This window comes from Bombina bombina, chromosome 5, assembly GCF_027579735.1.
Source record: "Bombina bombina isolate aBomBom1 chromosome 5, aBomBom1.pri, whole genome shotgun sequence".
NCBI lineage: Eukaryota > Metazoa > Chordata > Amphibia > Anura > Bombinatoridae > Bombina > Bombina bombina.
The window spans coordinates 200,913,229-200,929,205 of record NC_069503.1 but is presented as its reverse complement, the minus strand read 5'-3'; the positions used below and the strand labels follow the sequence as shown (position 1 = coordinate 200,929,205).

General features: G+C 40.2%; 1 protein-coding gene across 1 annotated transcript in view; it reads right to left on the bottom strand.

Moving 5' to 3' along the window:
- Positions 1-15,370, bottom strand: part of DYNC2I1 (dynein 2 intermediate chain 1) — a 302,447-nt gene extending 287,077 nt beyond the window's left edge. Inside the window, exon 1 of the mRNA XM_053713831.1 lies at positions 15,227-15,370. Within this exon, the coding sequence (XP_053569806.1) occupies positions 15,227-15,241 (15 nt within the window). The 5' untranslated portion in view covers positions 15,242-15,370. The remainder of the gene's footprint in view (positions 1-15,226) is intronic.
- Between the last annotated feature and the right edge of the window lie 607 nt (positions 15,371-15,977).

Below are 15,977 nucleotides of genomic sequence, written 5' to 3'. Positions count from 1 at the left end.
TCCAAAACTGCCATTTTATTCCCAGACCAGCCCTGTATGTCCCCAAGCCTTAGGCTCACTAACCTTCACTAGGTGTTACAGAGTCCACAAAGAAAAAGGAATCTTATTTAATGGGACATTAAAGTGCCATAGAACATGTTGAGATCTGTGCATATCCTAAAAGGGCTAATTAAGTAAAAATTGTTTGCATTAAAAATGGTTTATAAATTGCTGGCAAGTATTTTAAAATAATTTTCAAAAATAAGAAAAATGAATTACATAGTTAAGCTGCCTAGATCAGCAAACTCCACCCCCTTATTAGTGTTTAGACTGAGTTCACAGCTTCTAGGCATGCTCCATCAGATAATCCCTATGCACTTTTGCATTCTATCAAGATAACAATAGATATAGATACAGCCATAGAAGGAAATTGGGAGGCACTGCAGTATAAATTTGCAGGTAAAGTCAATAAAGTACTTATAATTATATTTTGCCTCTATCCCAACTTGTTTTATGTCCCTTTAAACACTTAATAGATGCTAGATAGAATCATGTATTCAAAGAAAATATTAGTCTGAGAATAACACTTAGATTTTTAAAGTTTCATTAGCTGTTTAAATATTGACAAAATAAGTGTAAAGTTTTAATGTCCATAAAACAATGGGAGCTGTGTTACCTTCAGTGCTGTTGCCAATTAGGGACAATTATAAATAGGTTATTAGAGTGTGCAGCCAATGGCTGTGTGCCATATTACAGTGTTCTGCACTTCCATTTCTAATAGGAAATGAAATGCTCACAATTTCAGAATGGAATTACAGTAAAAGGGGAAATAATAAAAGTAGTATATTGCAGATTTTTTATATACTATTTATAATTTTATATTACCATCTCAAAGTGTTTACTATCCCTTTAAGATTACCAAGAAGTATTATATAGTGTATAAAGTTGACACTGGCTGGTAGAGTGAATTGAAAGCATGGGCATATGCACAAATGATAACGTGTCTACAGCTAGAATTGAATTGCATTGTCAAATGACACTGACTTTAATCACATAGCAAAAGTGCCACTATTCCTCTCACTGCCAAGACTCCTGTATAGTAGGCAGGCATTTGGGGGTAAAGAGCACTGCAGTTGACATTATGAGGTCTGAAAAAGTCCATAGGTGAGCAGTCCAACACAGTAGACTTATGTCACAGCCACTGTATCCCAAACTTCACTGTGGGAAGAGGCTCAAAAATGAGACACCATAATTATATACTACTCTCCACTCCCATATCTCATCTGCAAGGGACTGTTGGTTACATTATTCCAGTAGTTAGAAGACAATGGAGAAGTTCCACCTGTCCCTCTGGGAGCAGATATATATTGAGGAGTAGTGGAGCTCAAAGCTGTAGTTAGTCTACTCATTTCCTCACCACAGACTCCGGTTACTTCCTCTGTATCGGTCAGGTTTCAAGCAAATAACCACCACATCCTCCACCCTCTATAATTAATATTATTATCGTTATTTGTAGAGCGTCAAGAAGGAAAAGACAGATCCGCTGTCTTCAAAGTTAAAAGTCTTTTATTGAACAAAAGTTAAAATTGATACAGGATGCATCCAAGGGTAACAGAAGGAGGGTAAGCCTAGACTGACATGTTTCGGGGGTTACGCCGTAATCATAGTCTGGGGATGCAGGGCAAGATGCAGATTTAAAAATCATGCAAAAACTTCTGATAGGTTAATTGGTTAAAACAATAACAACAACACCCCCTTAAATGTTAAACCTAAACAGAAATACAGATCACAGATGTGTTATGCTGGGCTGATGCAAACGGACAATATATAAACACCAATATATACAGATATAGGGAATCAATACAGCTAAACATATACATGTATATAAGTTTAAAACCCATATTAACAATATGCTTGAAATGTAAATTGTGAAGTAGTGATATATTTAACCCTAAAATGTTTTAAAGTAACATGAATAGATACAGTATAATAATTGAAACACTCTGGCTGTGAGGTATCACAAAATGATGATACATATATAAAAAGGGATAGATAATAGTAACCCCTATAGGACACAAAAAATAATAATGATGAATTGAAGTCCAATTAGAAAAAATTATATATATATATATATATATATATATATATATATATATATATATATATATATATATATATATATATATATATATATATATATATATATATCTCAAAATGAGGGAACATCTAGAACTGTTGAGTTAAATATAAATGTGGGATACTAAGCAAGATGGGAGGGAATATAAAGCTAGATGGAAAGGGGAAATCATTCCCAGAAATTAATTAGGTCATTTCTAGAGTTTAAACCTAGAGGTATTCTGGTCTTGAGAAGAAAGATCCAAAACACTTCTCGTTTTTCTAGTAGAGCATCAATGTCCCCTCCTCTTTTGGGTACAGAAACTCTTTCAATAGCTACCCATTTAAAGATGTCAAGTTTGGAATTATGGTGTGTAGCAAAGTGCTGAACTAGAGGAGTAGTGGATCTACCCCTAGTAATGGTAGAGATGTGTTCCCTTATGCGGGAATTAATGTCCCTGGATGTAAGTCCTACGTACTGCAAATTACATTTGACACAAGTGATAAGGTAAATCACGTATGTACTGGTGCAGTTAAGACAAGTTTTTATTTCGTAGGACAAGCCTGTTACTGCAGAGGTGAAAAAAATATTTGTAATCTAATTCACAGGGCTCACATTTCCTATGACCACACCTGAACATGCCTCTATGTGTAAGCCAAGAGCTTCTAGAACTGTCCAATGTTCCTAACTGTGTAGGTGAAAGTATAGATCCGAGAGTGCGGCATTTCTTGTAAGAGCACCGTATACCTTTTTGTACTGTATCTCTCAGATTGTCATATGCTACTAAGAGCAAATAGTGTTTCTTAACAATGTTGCATATTTTGGGGTATTGGGCACTGTACGTAGTCACAAAATTAACTCCATCAAATGTATCGCTTTTAATCGTATTATCTTGTAACAGCTTGTCTCTGGGGATCAATTTAACTTTATTTTTTGCTTCATTGATATAACTGGAAGTGTACTTCCTCTCCTTGAGTCTCTGTTCCAAATTTGAAGCCTCACGCACATAGGCATCCTCCCTACTGCAGTTTCTTTTCAGTCTAATAAACTGGCCTTTGGCCACTGCATACAAAGTATTTTTCGGGTGACAGCTATGTGCGTGAAGGAGAGCATTACCAGATATTGGTTTAAGATGTACTGAGGTGTCAATAGTACCATTATCATTGCCACTTTTGAAGTGGATCCAGGTGATCTTGAGTTTGTGAATTCCTTGTCAGAATGTTCTTCAAACCTTATGCTTTTACTTGTGCAGTACAGAACACAACACGTAAATGCAATTAAAAAATAAATAGACACTTTACAATTAGAACTTAATAAACGTAGCAACGACCCAGATTTTGCCAAATTTGACACCATTCTTCAGGACTCAGTTGCACGTGGCAAACAGCTAATCATGGAGAATAAACACATGAAATTTATAAGGGATAAAACTGATTATTTATCTAATTCAGTTTATATCTGGAATAAGTAGCAAACGCACAGACTATAGACGCAGCCTTCCATTTAACAATAATAGTAATAGAAATAGGAGGCGCAATCGCAGACGCAGAAACACACAATCTAAGTCAGTGACTTTTTCAGATAGTGAGACCGAAATGTCATCAGATGACAGATTTTCCAGTACTGAAGACATCACTATTACACCCAATACGACAACACAGATCTCTCAGTCAGGGATTCTAAAGAATTCTAATATTCATATGTCATCCTCTAATGCACCTACAGGTACTAGACCAAAGAAAAGGCTGGATAACAGGGAAGGGAACAGAGGCTCCAAATACATTCTGAGCCAATCTTATAATCCTATTACAGTATATAGTAGCAATAGTGGTAACCCTTCCTTGCTGGACCAGGTTTTTCCAATGGCCAAGGAGACTCAGGACGGGGGGGGGGGGAAATCAAGCTCAGGATGGTCAGGACAGATATCAATTAAGGGGCAATCGCAATACAACCAAATACAAGTAAATAATATTATTAATTTGTCAACTATTTCACTTACTAACATCCAAATTGAGGTTCTAGGTTTTGGCCTAGGCTTTGCCCCCACAAGCAATTTCAATGTGTTTCAAACCATGATTGACGTAAATCATCTGGTCAGAAATATAACACTTAGAAAACATTTTTCCAGCAATACTACTATTTCTCAAGTCCAAACAGGTCAAACTAAACGAAACACCTTCCTTCCACCTGAGTTTCAGTCTTTTGATGAGAATTGTGATATGATCAGTCTCCAAAATTTAGCATTAGAGTCATCTGAGAATGCAGGCACTACTAATAGCGGTCAGAGATTTAGATTCAAATCAAAATTTTACCCCATACATAGCAGGGGCCCTATCATCGAGAACCTTTTACAATCAGGTCGAAAAGGACCTCCAACCTCTAAGAGACATTCCCGGTCCAGTTAAATACAATCTTTTGATTAAACAGAGAATGGCATTGGAATCTCTACAGAATAATAACACTATAGTCATCCGCCCTGCGAATAAGGGCGGGACTATAGTAGTTATGAACTGGACTGATTATGTCTCTGAGGCTTTGCGCCAGCTTCAAAACACTCCAAACTATTTAATATTGGATAGTAATCCCACTCTACAATACAAGAGAGAACTTGTGGATATTCTTGATGATGGTTTGGAGCATGGACATCTAGATAAACGTAAAGTTCAGTATCTAGATGTAAAATACCCTAAGATACCCATGTTCCATCATTTTCCAAAGGTCCACAAGTCATTAACTGATGTTCAAGGTAGACCGATTGTGAGTGGAGTTGACTCACTACTAGAGAGATTGTCTCAATGGCTTGACTCATTGTTGCAAACTATTGTTGCCACGCTACCCTCATACACTAGGGACACTAAACATATTCTCAATTTAATTAAGAAAGTTACTTGGGACTTAACATATTCCTGGGTCACCAGTGACACAGTATTCCTTTACTCCTCTATCCCTCATAAGGGAATGGAAGCCATTAGATTCTTTCTTGCTTTTTACACTGATTTTTCTGATGAGTTTCAGAGATTTATCCTTCGAGTTTTGAACTTCCTACTTACCCATAATTTCTTTTACTTTGAGGGCACTTACTATTTCCATAGATGTGGGACAGCTATGGGGGCTAAATTCGCCCCCTCCTACGCCAATTTATATCTTGGCTGGTGGGAGCTTACCCACATCTTTGGAGATACTAATCCACACAGGTCTCATATACGCTTTTATAAGCGTTATAGTAATGACCTTCTGCTTATCTGGTCTGGGTCCTCTGATGACATTGACAATTTTGTCAAATGGCTCAATTTAAATGATGTAGATTTGAAATTCACTTTTTAATATAACCCTATAAGTATTAGCTTTTTGGACCTAAATCTAGTGCCTAAACCTGTCTTAAAATAACAGGGTGGGCCATGGACTCGTCATATCGTAAAAGAAAGTAATTTATCAGGTAAGCATAAATTTAGTTTTCTTTTACAAAGATATGACGAGTCCATCCTTACTTGTGGGAAACCAATACCAAAGCAATAGGACACGGATGAAAGGGAGGGACAAGACAGAGGCCTAAACAGAAGGCACCACTGCTTGAAGAACCTTCCCCCCAAAGATAGCCTCAGAAGAAGCAAAAGTATCAAATTTGGAAAATTTGGAAAAAGTGTGAAGGGACGACCAAGTCACAGCCTTACAAATCTGTTCAACAGATGCATTGTTTTTAAAAGCCCATGTGGAAGCCACAGCCCTAGTAGAATGAGCCTTAATTCTTTCAGGAGGCTGCTGTCCAGCAGTCTCATATGCCAGGCGGATGATACTTCTCAGCCAAAAAGAAAGAGAGAGGTAGCCGTAGCTTTCTGACCCCTACGCTTTCCAGAATAAACAATGAATAATGAAGATGATTGACGGAAATCCTTAGTTGCCTGTAAGTAAAACTTTAAGGCACGGACCACATCCAAGTTATGTAATAGACGCTCCTTCTTAGAAGAAGGATTAGGACACAAAGAAGGAACAACAATTTCCTGATTAATATTCTTATTTGAAACAACCTTAGGAAAAAAAACAGGTTTGGTACGTAAAACCACCTTATCAGAATGAAATATGAGATAAGGCGAATCACACTGTAAAGCTGAAAGCTCAGAAACTCTTTGAGCAGAAGAAATAGCAACCAAAAACAGAACTTTCCAAGATAATAGTTTAATATCTATGGAATGCATAGGTTCAAACGGAACCCCTTGCAGAACTCTAAGAACTAAATTCAAACTCCAAGGAGGAGTAATAGGTCTAAATACAGGCTTAATTCTAGATAGAGCCTGACAAAAAGACTGAACATCTGATACATTTGCCAAACGTTTGTGAAACAGAATTGACAAAGCTGAAATTTGTCCTTTTAAGGAACTTGCTGATAACCCTTTCTCCAATCCTTCTTGGAGAAAAGACAAAATCCTAGGAATCCTAACTTTACTCCATGACTAACCCTTGGATTCACACCAATAGATATTTACGCCATATCTTATGATAGATTTTCCTAGTGACAGGCTTTCTAGCCTGTATCAAAGTATTGATAACTGAATCAGAGAATCTTGGCTTTGATAAAATCAAGCGTTCAATCTCCACGCAGTCAGTTGCAGAGAAATTAGATTTGGATGTTGGAAAGGACCTTGAATGAGAAGGTCCTGTCTCAACGGAAGTTTCCACGGTGGCAGAGAGGACATGTCCACTAGATCCGCATACCAAGTCCTGCTGGCCACGCAGGCGCTATCAGGATCACTGAAGCTCTCTCCTGTTTGATTTGAGCAATCACGCATGGGAGGAGAGGAAAGGGCGGAAACACATAAGCTAGGCTGAACAACCAAGGAACTGCCAAGGCATCTATCAGTTCGGCCTGAGGACCCGATGACCAGGAAGCTTGGCATTCTGACGAGATGCCATAAAATCCAACTCCGGTCTGCCCCATCTGAGAATCAATGAGGCAAATACCCCCGGATGAAAAGTCTGTCGACTTAGAAAATCTGCTTCCCAGTTCTCTACCCCTGGGATGTAGATCGCTGACAGATGACAAGAGTGGGCCTCTGCCCAACTGATTATCTTGGATACTTCTATCATCGCTAAGGAACTCCTTGTTCCCCCCTGATGATTGACATATGCCACAGTCGTTATGTTGTCCGACTGGAATCTGATGAATTTGGCCGAAGCCAACTGAGGCCACGCCTGAAGCGCATTGAATATTGCCCTCAGTTCCAAAATATTGATTGGAAATAGAGACTCCACTTGAGTCCAAACACCCTGAGTCTTCAGTGAATTCCAAACTGCACCCCAGCCCAGAAGGCTGGCATCTGTTGTCACTATCACCCACGAGGGTCACTACTTACCCCATTCCAATACAGGGAAAAAATGCTAGCCAGTTCTGATACACCAAGTCTCCTCAGAAAAAAAGGCTGCACATACCTTAATGCTGCTTGTAGCATGAAACCGGTCTCCACACTGAAGATGTCTCATGGTTACCTTCAGAAGTCTTGTGGGAACCAGCATGGATCTTAGTTACAAATGCTAAGATCATCAAACCTCAGGGCAGAAATCTTCTTCCATATCCCCCTGAGGAAAATAGTATGCACCGGTACCATTTAAAATAAAAAACTTCTTGATTGAAGAAACTAAAACTAACACCTCACTTTACCATGTCTTCCTAGTATAACACAGGCAAAGAGAATGACTGGGGTGGAGGGGAAGGGAGGGGCTATATATACAGCTCTGCTGTGGTGCCCTTTGCCACTTCCTGTCAGCAGGAGGTTAATATCTCACAAGGTAAGGATGAAATCCGTGGACTCGTCATATCTTTTTAAAAGAAATAAAGTTAAATTGATCCCCAGAGACAAGCTGCTACAAGATAATACGATTAAAAGTGATACATTTGATGGAGTTAATTTCTACGTACAGTGCCCAATACCCCAAAATATGCAACATCGTTAAGAAACACTTTTCGCTCTTAGTAGCAGATGACAATCTGAGAGATACAGTACAAAAAGGTATACACTGCTCTTACAAGAAATGCCGCACTCTCGGATCTATACTTTCACCTACACAGTTAGGAACATTGGACAGTTCTAGAAGCTCTTGGCTTACACATAGAGGCATGTACAGGTGTGGTCATAGGAAATGTAAGCCCTGTGAATTTCTCCAGATTACAAATATTTTCACCTCTGCATTTACAGGCTTGTCCTACGAAATAAAAACTTGTCTTAACTGCACCAGTACATATGTGATTTACCTTATCACTTGTGTCAAATGTAATTTGCAGTACGTAGGACTTACATCCAGGGACATTAATTTCTGCATAAGGGAACACATCTCTACCATTACTAGGGGTAGATCCACTACTCCTCTAGTTCAGCACTTCGTTACACACCATAATTCCAAAATTGATACCTTTAAATGGGTAGCTATTGAAAGAGTTTCTGTAACCAAAAGAGGAGGGGACATTGATGCTCTACTAGAAAAACGAGAAGTGTTTTGGATCTTTCTTCTCAAGACCAGTATACCTCTAGGTTTAAACTCTAGAAATGACCTATTTAATTTCTGGGAATGATTTCCCCTTCCCATCTAGCTTAATATCCCCTCCCATCTAGCTTAGTATCCCGCATTTATATTTAACTCAACAGCTCTAGATGTTCCCTCATTTTGATATATATATATTATTTTTTTCTAATTGGACTTCAATTCGTCATTTTTTTTGTGTCCTATAGGGGTTACAATTATCTATCCCTTTTTATATATGTATCATCATTTTTTGATACCTCACAGCCAGAGTGTGTTTCAATTATTATACTGTATCTATTCATGTTACTTTAAAACATTTTAGGGTTAAATATATCACTACTTCACAATTTACATTTCAAGCATATTGTTAATATGGGTTTTAAAGTTGTATACATGTTTAGCTGTATTGATTCCCTATATTGGACAATATATAAACACCCCATATTGGTGTTTATATATTGTCCGTTTGCATCAGCCCAGCATAACACATCTGTGATCTGTATTTCTGTTTAGGTTTAACATTTAAGGGGGTTATTGTTTTAACCAATTAACCTATCAGCAGTTCTTGCATGATTTTTAAATCTGCATCCTGCCCTGCATCCCCAGACTATGATTACGGCGTAACCCCCGAAACATGTCAGTCTAGGCTTACCCTCCTTCTGTTACCCTTGGATGCATCCTGTATCAATTTTAACTTTTGTTCAATAAAAGACTTTTAACTTTGAAGACAGCGGATCTGTCTTTTCCTTATTTGCATTATTACCAGCTTGGACTCCGCTCTGCTTCCCCGGATGATTTGCCAGGCACCGGGCTCACACTCTCACTCCTCCCCTACCAAGCGTCAAGAGTGACGTCATCCCCTGCGGCCTTTGGGGTTTCCAGAGCATGAAAGGAGGCTACGGTCGGGACACCGCTCTGGAGGCTGGCTGAGCAATTTTTCAGCCCGTGTGCCGCGTAGAGGATATTTGTACCGGTAAGTATAACTTGCAGCTCCTGCATGTCTGACTAAGGAAAGGATAACCCCGGCTTTTCAGGTATCGCATTCCTACAACGTTTTTGTGGATATATGACTTTGGATTTGTTATAAGTGTGACGTGTGTTTTGGGCCCATGACTTGACCAGGCTTGGTTCGAGTATTTATAATATATCTTGCATAAGAATACTTCCTTTGACTTTTTCTCGCATTTGTAGAGCGCCAACAGATTCCACAGCGCTATAAACAAAAGGGGAGTACAACAAAACAATTATAGGGATCAAATGGGTAGAGGGCCCTGCCAAGAGTTGCACTGTTGTAGTCAGCTCTTAAGAAGGTGATCTACAAACAGCTGGACTCTTAGGCTTACATGCTAAGGGGGTTCAGGGGATAGCAATGGAGGAGTGAAACTGGTATAAAGTAAGGTTGGCATAGGTTGTATGCATCCCTAAACAGTAGAGTCTTTAGGGAGCGCTTGAAGCTTTCAAAACTAGGGGAGATTCTTGTGGGGCGAGGCAGAGAGTTCCACAAGATGGGAGCCAGTCTGGAGAAGTCCTGTAAACGGGAGTGTGATGAGGTAACCAGAGAGGAGGAGAGTAGGAGGTCATGAGCAGAGCGAATGGGACAGGAGGGAGAGTATCTGGAGACAAGGTCTGAGATATAGGGGGGAGCAGTGCAGATGAGGGCTTTGCATGTCAGAGTGAGAATTTTGTGTTTGATCCTAGAGGCAAGAGGAAGCCAGTGAAGGGATTGGCAGAGAGGAGCAGCAGATGAAGAGCGACGTGTAAGGAAGATGAGTCTGGCAGAGGCATTCATTATGGATTGTAAAGGAGCTAGGCGGCAGGTGGGGAGACCAGAGAGGACAGAGTTGCAGTAATCGAGGCGGGAAAGAATGAGAGAGTGGATTAAAATCTTAGTTGTGTCTTGTGTAAGGAAGTGTCTAATTTTAGAGATATTTTTAAGGTGAAAGCAGCAGGCTTTAGCCAAGGACTGAATGTGAGGAGTGAAAGAAAGATCTGAGTCAAATGTGACCCTGAGACATTGGGCATGCGGAGTAGGGGTAATGATGGAGTTGTCGACAGTTATAGAGAGATTGGGGGTGGAGATTTTTGAAGAATGGGGGGAAAATGAGGAGCTCAGTTTTGGAGAGATTTAGCTTGAGGTAGTGAGAGGACATCCAGGAAGAGATGTGAGAAAGACAGTTAGTGACATGGGTTAGCAAGGAAGGAGATAGGTCTGGTGCAGAGAAGTAGATTTGGGTGTCGTCGGCATACAAATGATATTGGAAACTGTGGGACTTTATTAGGGAACCTAGTGATGACGTGTAGATTGAGAAGAGAAGGGGGCCAAGGACAGAGCCTTGCAGTACTCCGACAGAAAGTGGTGACGGGCAGAGGAGGGCCCAGAGAAGGCTACACTAAAGGACAGGTAGGAAGAGAGCCACGAAAGAGCTGTGTCACAGATGCCAAAGGATTGGAGGGTTTGGAGCAAAAGAGGGTGGTCAACAGTGTCAAAGGTTGCGGACAGATCAAGGAGGATAAGCAGAGAGAAGTGGCCTTTTGATTTTGCTGTAAGTAGGTCGTTGGTAACCTTAACAATAGCTGTTTCTGTGAAGTGATGGGGACGAAATCCAGATTGCAGTGGGTCAAGAAGGGAGTTTAACGTAAGGAAATGAGATAGGCGTGCATATACTAGTTTTTAGAGACCCTTTAAGGCAAGAGGGAGGAGGGAAACAGGGCGGTAGTTGGATGGGGAGGTAGGATCAAGGGAAGGTTTCTTGAGGATAGGTGTGACCAGTGTTTCAGCGATGAGGGAAATATACCAGTGCTGAGGGAGAGGTTGAAAATGTGTGTCAGTATTAGGGTAAGGGTAGCAGAGAGGGAGGGGAGTAGCTGTGAGGGGATAGGGTCAAGGGGACAGGTAGTGAGGTAAGAGCGCAGTATAAGTGCCAAAACTTCTTCCTCAGTAACAGGGGAGAATGAGCTAAGTTTAAGGTTATGTGGGTTGTGATTTAGTGAGAGCATATGAGGGGGGGGGAGAATGGAATTATGTTGAGAGCCGATTTAATTTCTGATGGAGTCAATTTTGTTATTGAAGTGGCTGGCAAAGTCTTGAGCTGACAGAGAAGTTGTATTAGGAGGTGGGGGAGGGCGGAGGAGAGTATTGAAAGTGGAGAACAGACGTTTTGGGTTTGAAGAAAGATTAGAGATAAGAGTAGAGAAGTAGTGTTGCTTATGGAGATTAAGGGCAGAATAGTCGGAGTTCAAGATGAATTTGTAATGAAGAAAATCAGCTGAACTCCAAGATTTTCTCCAGTGCCGTTTAGCAGTACAGGAACATCTGCATAGGTACCATATCAGAGGAGAATGCCAGGGCTGAGGATGAGTGTGTGATTTCCGAGCAATGGTAAGAGGGGCAAGATTGTCAAGGATGGATATAAGGGTGGAATTATAGTGGCAGATAGATTGTTCAGGGCAGGAAAAGGAGGAGAAGAATGAGAGGAGAGGTTTGAGGGAATTAGCAAGCTGTTGCTGATCTAAAAAGACATAATGCTTCTGTGAAGTTTGGTGTGAGGAGTAGAAGGAGGGAGAGTTGTAGGGAGGGATGATATGTTGCAAGTAAGGAGATGGTGGTCAGAAAGAGGAAAGGGGGAGTTTGTTTAGTTTGAGAGAGTGCATCGATAGCTAAAGATCAGGTCAAGAGAGTGACCGTCTTTGTGAGTGGGAGAATCAGTCCATTGTGACAGACCAAAAGAGGAAGTGAGTTGCAGAAGTTGTTTTGCAGATGAGGCAGTGGGATTGTCAAGAGGGATGTGGAAGTCGACAAGAATGAGGGCAGGGGTGTCTGAGGAAAGGAAATAAGGTAGCCAGGCAGCCAAGTGATCTAGAAATTGAGTTGAGGAGCCAGGGGGTTGGAATATGACTGCAACACGTTCAGAGAGGGGGAAAATAAGCGAATCATGTGAGTTTCGAATGAGGGAAATGTGAGGGAAGAGATGGGACGTATTTGTTAAAAGGTGCAACGAAAGTAAAGTAAAATACCTACACCACCTCCTTGTTTATTACCAGACCTAGGAGTGTGAGTGGAGACTCCCATGTGACAGAGCAGCAGTGGATGTTGTGTCTAGGTGAGAGAGCCAGGTTTCTGTTAGGGCCAGAAGGTTCAGGGAGCGGGAGATGAAGAGGTCATGTATAGAAGTGAGCTTGTTGCAAACAGAGCGAGAGTTCCAGAGTGCGCAAGTGAAAGGGGTAGTGGCTTTTGATGCAGGAGGAATGTGGGTAAGGTTTGCAGAGTTTTGTTTTCTGAGTCTATGGGACGGTACACATGAATACTAAAACAAATGAATAAGCCACACCATTGTAGTGCAGACACCAGTGACAGTGCAGGTCAAGTAACTTTAGAAAGTGATGGTGGTTCAGTAAAATAATTTAGGAAGAATTAAAGTGAATGTCAATTTTGATGCTAAAGTGCCTGTTTCTTAAAAATTTGATTAAAAACAGGGACACTTTAATTCATCAAATTTACATTTCACTCCTGTTGTGAAAAAAAACTTACCTTCTAAAATTGACAGCTGCTCCAGCTTCCTCCACCAATCGCAAAGCCTCTTCCTGGGTCTAAAATGAGGAATCTGGCTTCCTCCAATCACGGCGTTGAATCAGACACTAATTCCGCGGGGGGGAAAGCCATGATTGGAAGATGACCTTTCCATCATTTCTGACGTTAATTAAAGTGCCCCTGTTTTTAATCAAATTTTTAAAAAACGGGCACTTTAGCATAAAAATTGACATTCACTTTAAATGCTTGCAACTAGTATACAGAACTCATTGTCTGTTTTATCCAGGGCCACCAGGGGGAGTAAGGTGAAGGCCACAAACAGAGCTGCCGCTGTAGTCCCACAGTTCAAGTACTTTATTGCTCAGTGATCAGTGGATATAGATAAAATATGTAGCGTTAGCAAGGATGATATTTAGCAGGTTAAAGGGCCACTGCAAGTAAATATTTTCTATGCCTGTTACTAACTAACTACCCCAAATACGCTTTTTATCAATAGCATTTCATTAACATATCTCTACCGTATATCAGAAATCTTGTTTACAAATTTAATTGTTTTCCAACCCCCCTCTGTGGGTATCCTTTGCTCTGTACGAATCCGTTTACAATACCTAGGTTTCAAAATGGCGCTTTAAACACAAAGTTATTGGTTTAAGTATTTTGAACACTCAGTGCTGAAAATAGTGGGCAGGATAACGTGACATCATCGGCGAATAAAAGATATAACTTTTAGAACGTTATGAAACTTCGTTTTGGAGAAAATATAGATCAGTAGGTTTTAATTAATGTTTATTAACTTTAATATGTTAGTTGTTTGACTTAAAAATTATAACAGAAAGTAATCCTTTAATCAGCTTGTACTTGCAGCAATAAACTAAGTCAACCATCTTGGCCACTCCCTGGAAGTATCCACCATCCGCAGAAATTTTCCACAGGGGAATAAAATACCCTAAGCATAATAATATACAAGCAGCAGGAGAAAGACTTTTTGTAAATGTTTTTTTTTTGTTTTTTTTTAAATGGTGCTAAAGAGTGACTTAATGGGACATTATAGCTCTGCATCTTCCAAGTGGTATTTTAACTGTATGTTTATTTTTTATACTAGTAGAATGTCCCTTTAAGGTGGTGTAAAACTCAAGGGTGGAGGAATTTGCCCTCCCCAGGCTAGATATCCATGTGCAACGGTTGTGCCCAATTATGTACAGGAGGACCAGATCCATGTAAGTTAATTGTCCTTTTTTTCACATAAATTTAGTGATAATCTTTTAAACTTTTAAAGGGCCATTATAATGATAAAATTGCATGCTCTGATTTGTGAAAGCATGTCATTTAATTCCTAGTGATGCTGCAACTCTATGTAAAGGGGTTAAACACATAGTAGAATGACCACACAAGGGCCTGCAGGGCACTCCAGAACATATGAAAATCAATTCTGATTCATTGACCGGGTGACTAACGAGCCCTACTCTCAAGCAACTAGTTGCATGAGGATAGGGAGTGGCATTATAAATATGGGGAACAAATGCATCCCACAATTTGCAATCAAATGTAGACAGGTTCACAACATGTGAATCCTGACAGTTGTCAGTTCAGAAATTGATAAATCTTGTCCATAGAGTTGCAGAGTCTCTAGTGATGAAAGAATGAGTATGTCATTTTATCAATTTAATAGTCAAGTGCAAACAGCAAAACAGCTACCCTACTAGAATAGAACAGTTTATTGTTTAAGTTACCAGGCAAGTTATTGTTATCTAAGGTTACATTCTACTTCACAATACCAAGTTTAATAGCAGATACAAAGCATAGTGATATACTTCTTATTTTACCACCAGGTTTCTTTCCTTGTCAATATCTCTACAAATCTGTCCCTCTGTCACCATCTCGTGCACTCAGGTTTACTCTTCAGCATTTACTGTTAAACACATAATAAAACTCCTAGCAATTGACACTTCTAACGAAGGAAGCACAACCTCAATTAATAATGGCCACAGCCCCCAGCAGTATGAATAAAAGTGTCATATGTGCACTAACCAGTACCCAATAGGTAAGCGCACACAGGCCCTGTGTACATCTTGTATGCACACCAGCATTACCTTGTCGTGCTGCATAGCTCACTATTTCCCAGCCCCGCTGATGGGGTCTTCGCCCCGCCTGTCCGTTGCTGTCCGTTAATCGACACACAATCTGCTTTTCGTTACTATGGATAAGTTCCAATAGCAATACAATGGTCGAGCCGCCATGACACCATACCACTGCGCATGTGCAGATTGCACGTCACCAAGGCAACGATGGTGTTGGTATCCCTAGTAACAAGGGACTAGTGAACGGTGCGTATGTCACCGCTAGTCAGACAAGCGAACTTCCGGTAAGAGTGTAGGCTCTTGGGCAGTAGAATTGAGCGACAGCATATTTTCATATGCTGCGTTATAGCCGCGTGCCTTACTACTATTGTGTTCTCCATTTTTCTGATAATTGAATTGAGTTGCGTAGTGTGAGTTGCATGACCTATCAGTGCTTCCTTGCATTTTATGGGTGCAAAAGATATGAATTTGTTGGTGAGGGAAAGACCTGGGGGTAGAACATGTACTAAAGTCAGCACAAAACCTAACCTACCACAGCCTTGTATGTCTAATTCAGTTTTCATATTGGAGTTGTATAGTTTTCACCACTGGCTTGACCAGACAGACATCAAAAGTTTAAAAATCAACCTGTTAGTACTTTTTGTATTTTCATTTTAACAATAAAAGTTACTCCTTATTAAATACTTTGGGCTAGATTACAAGTGGCACGCTAATTATAACTTGCGCACAATAATTTAGCTTGACCACGCTACCGTTAGCGCAC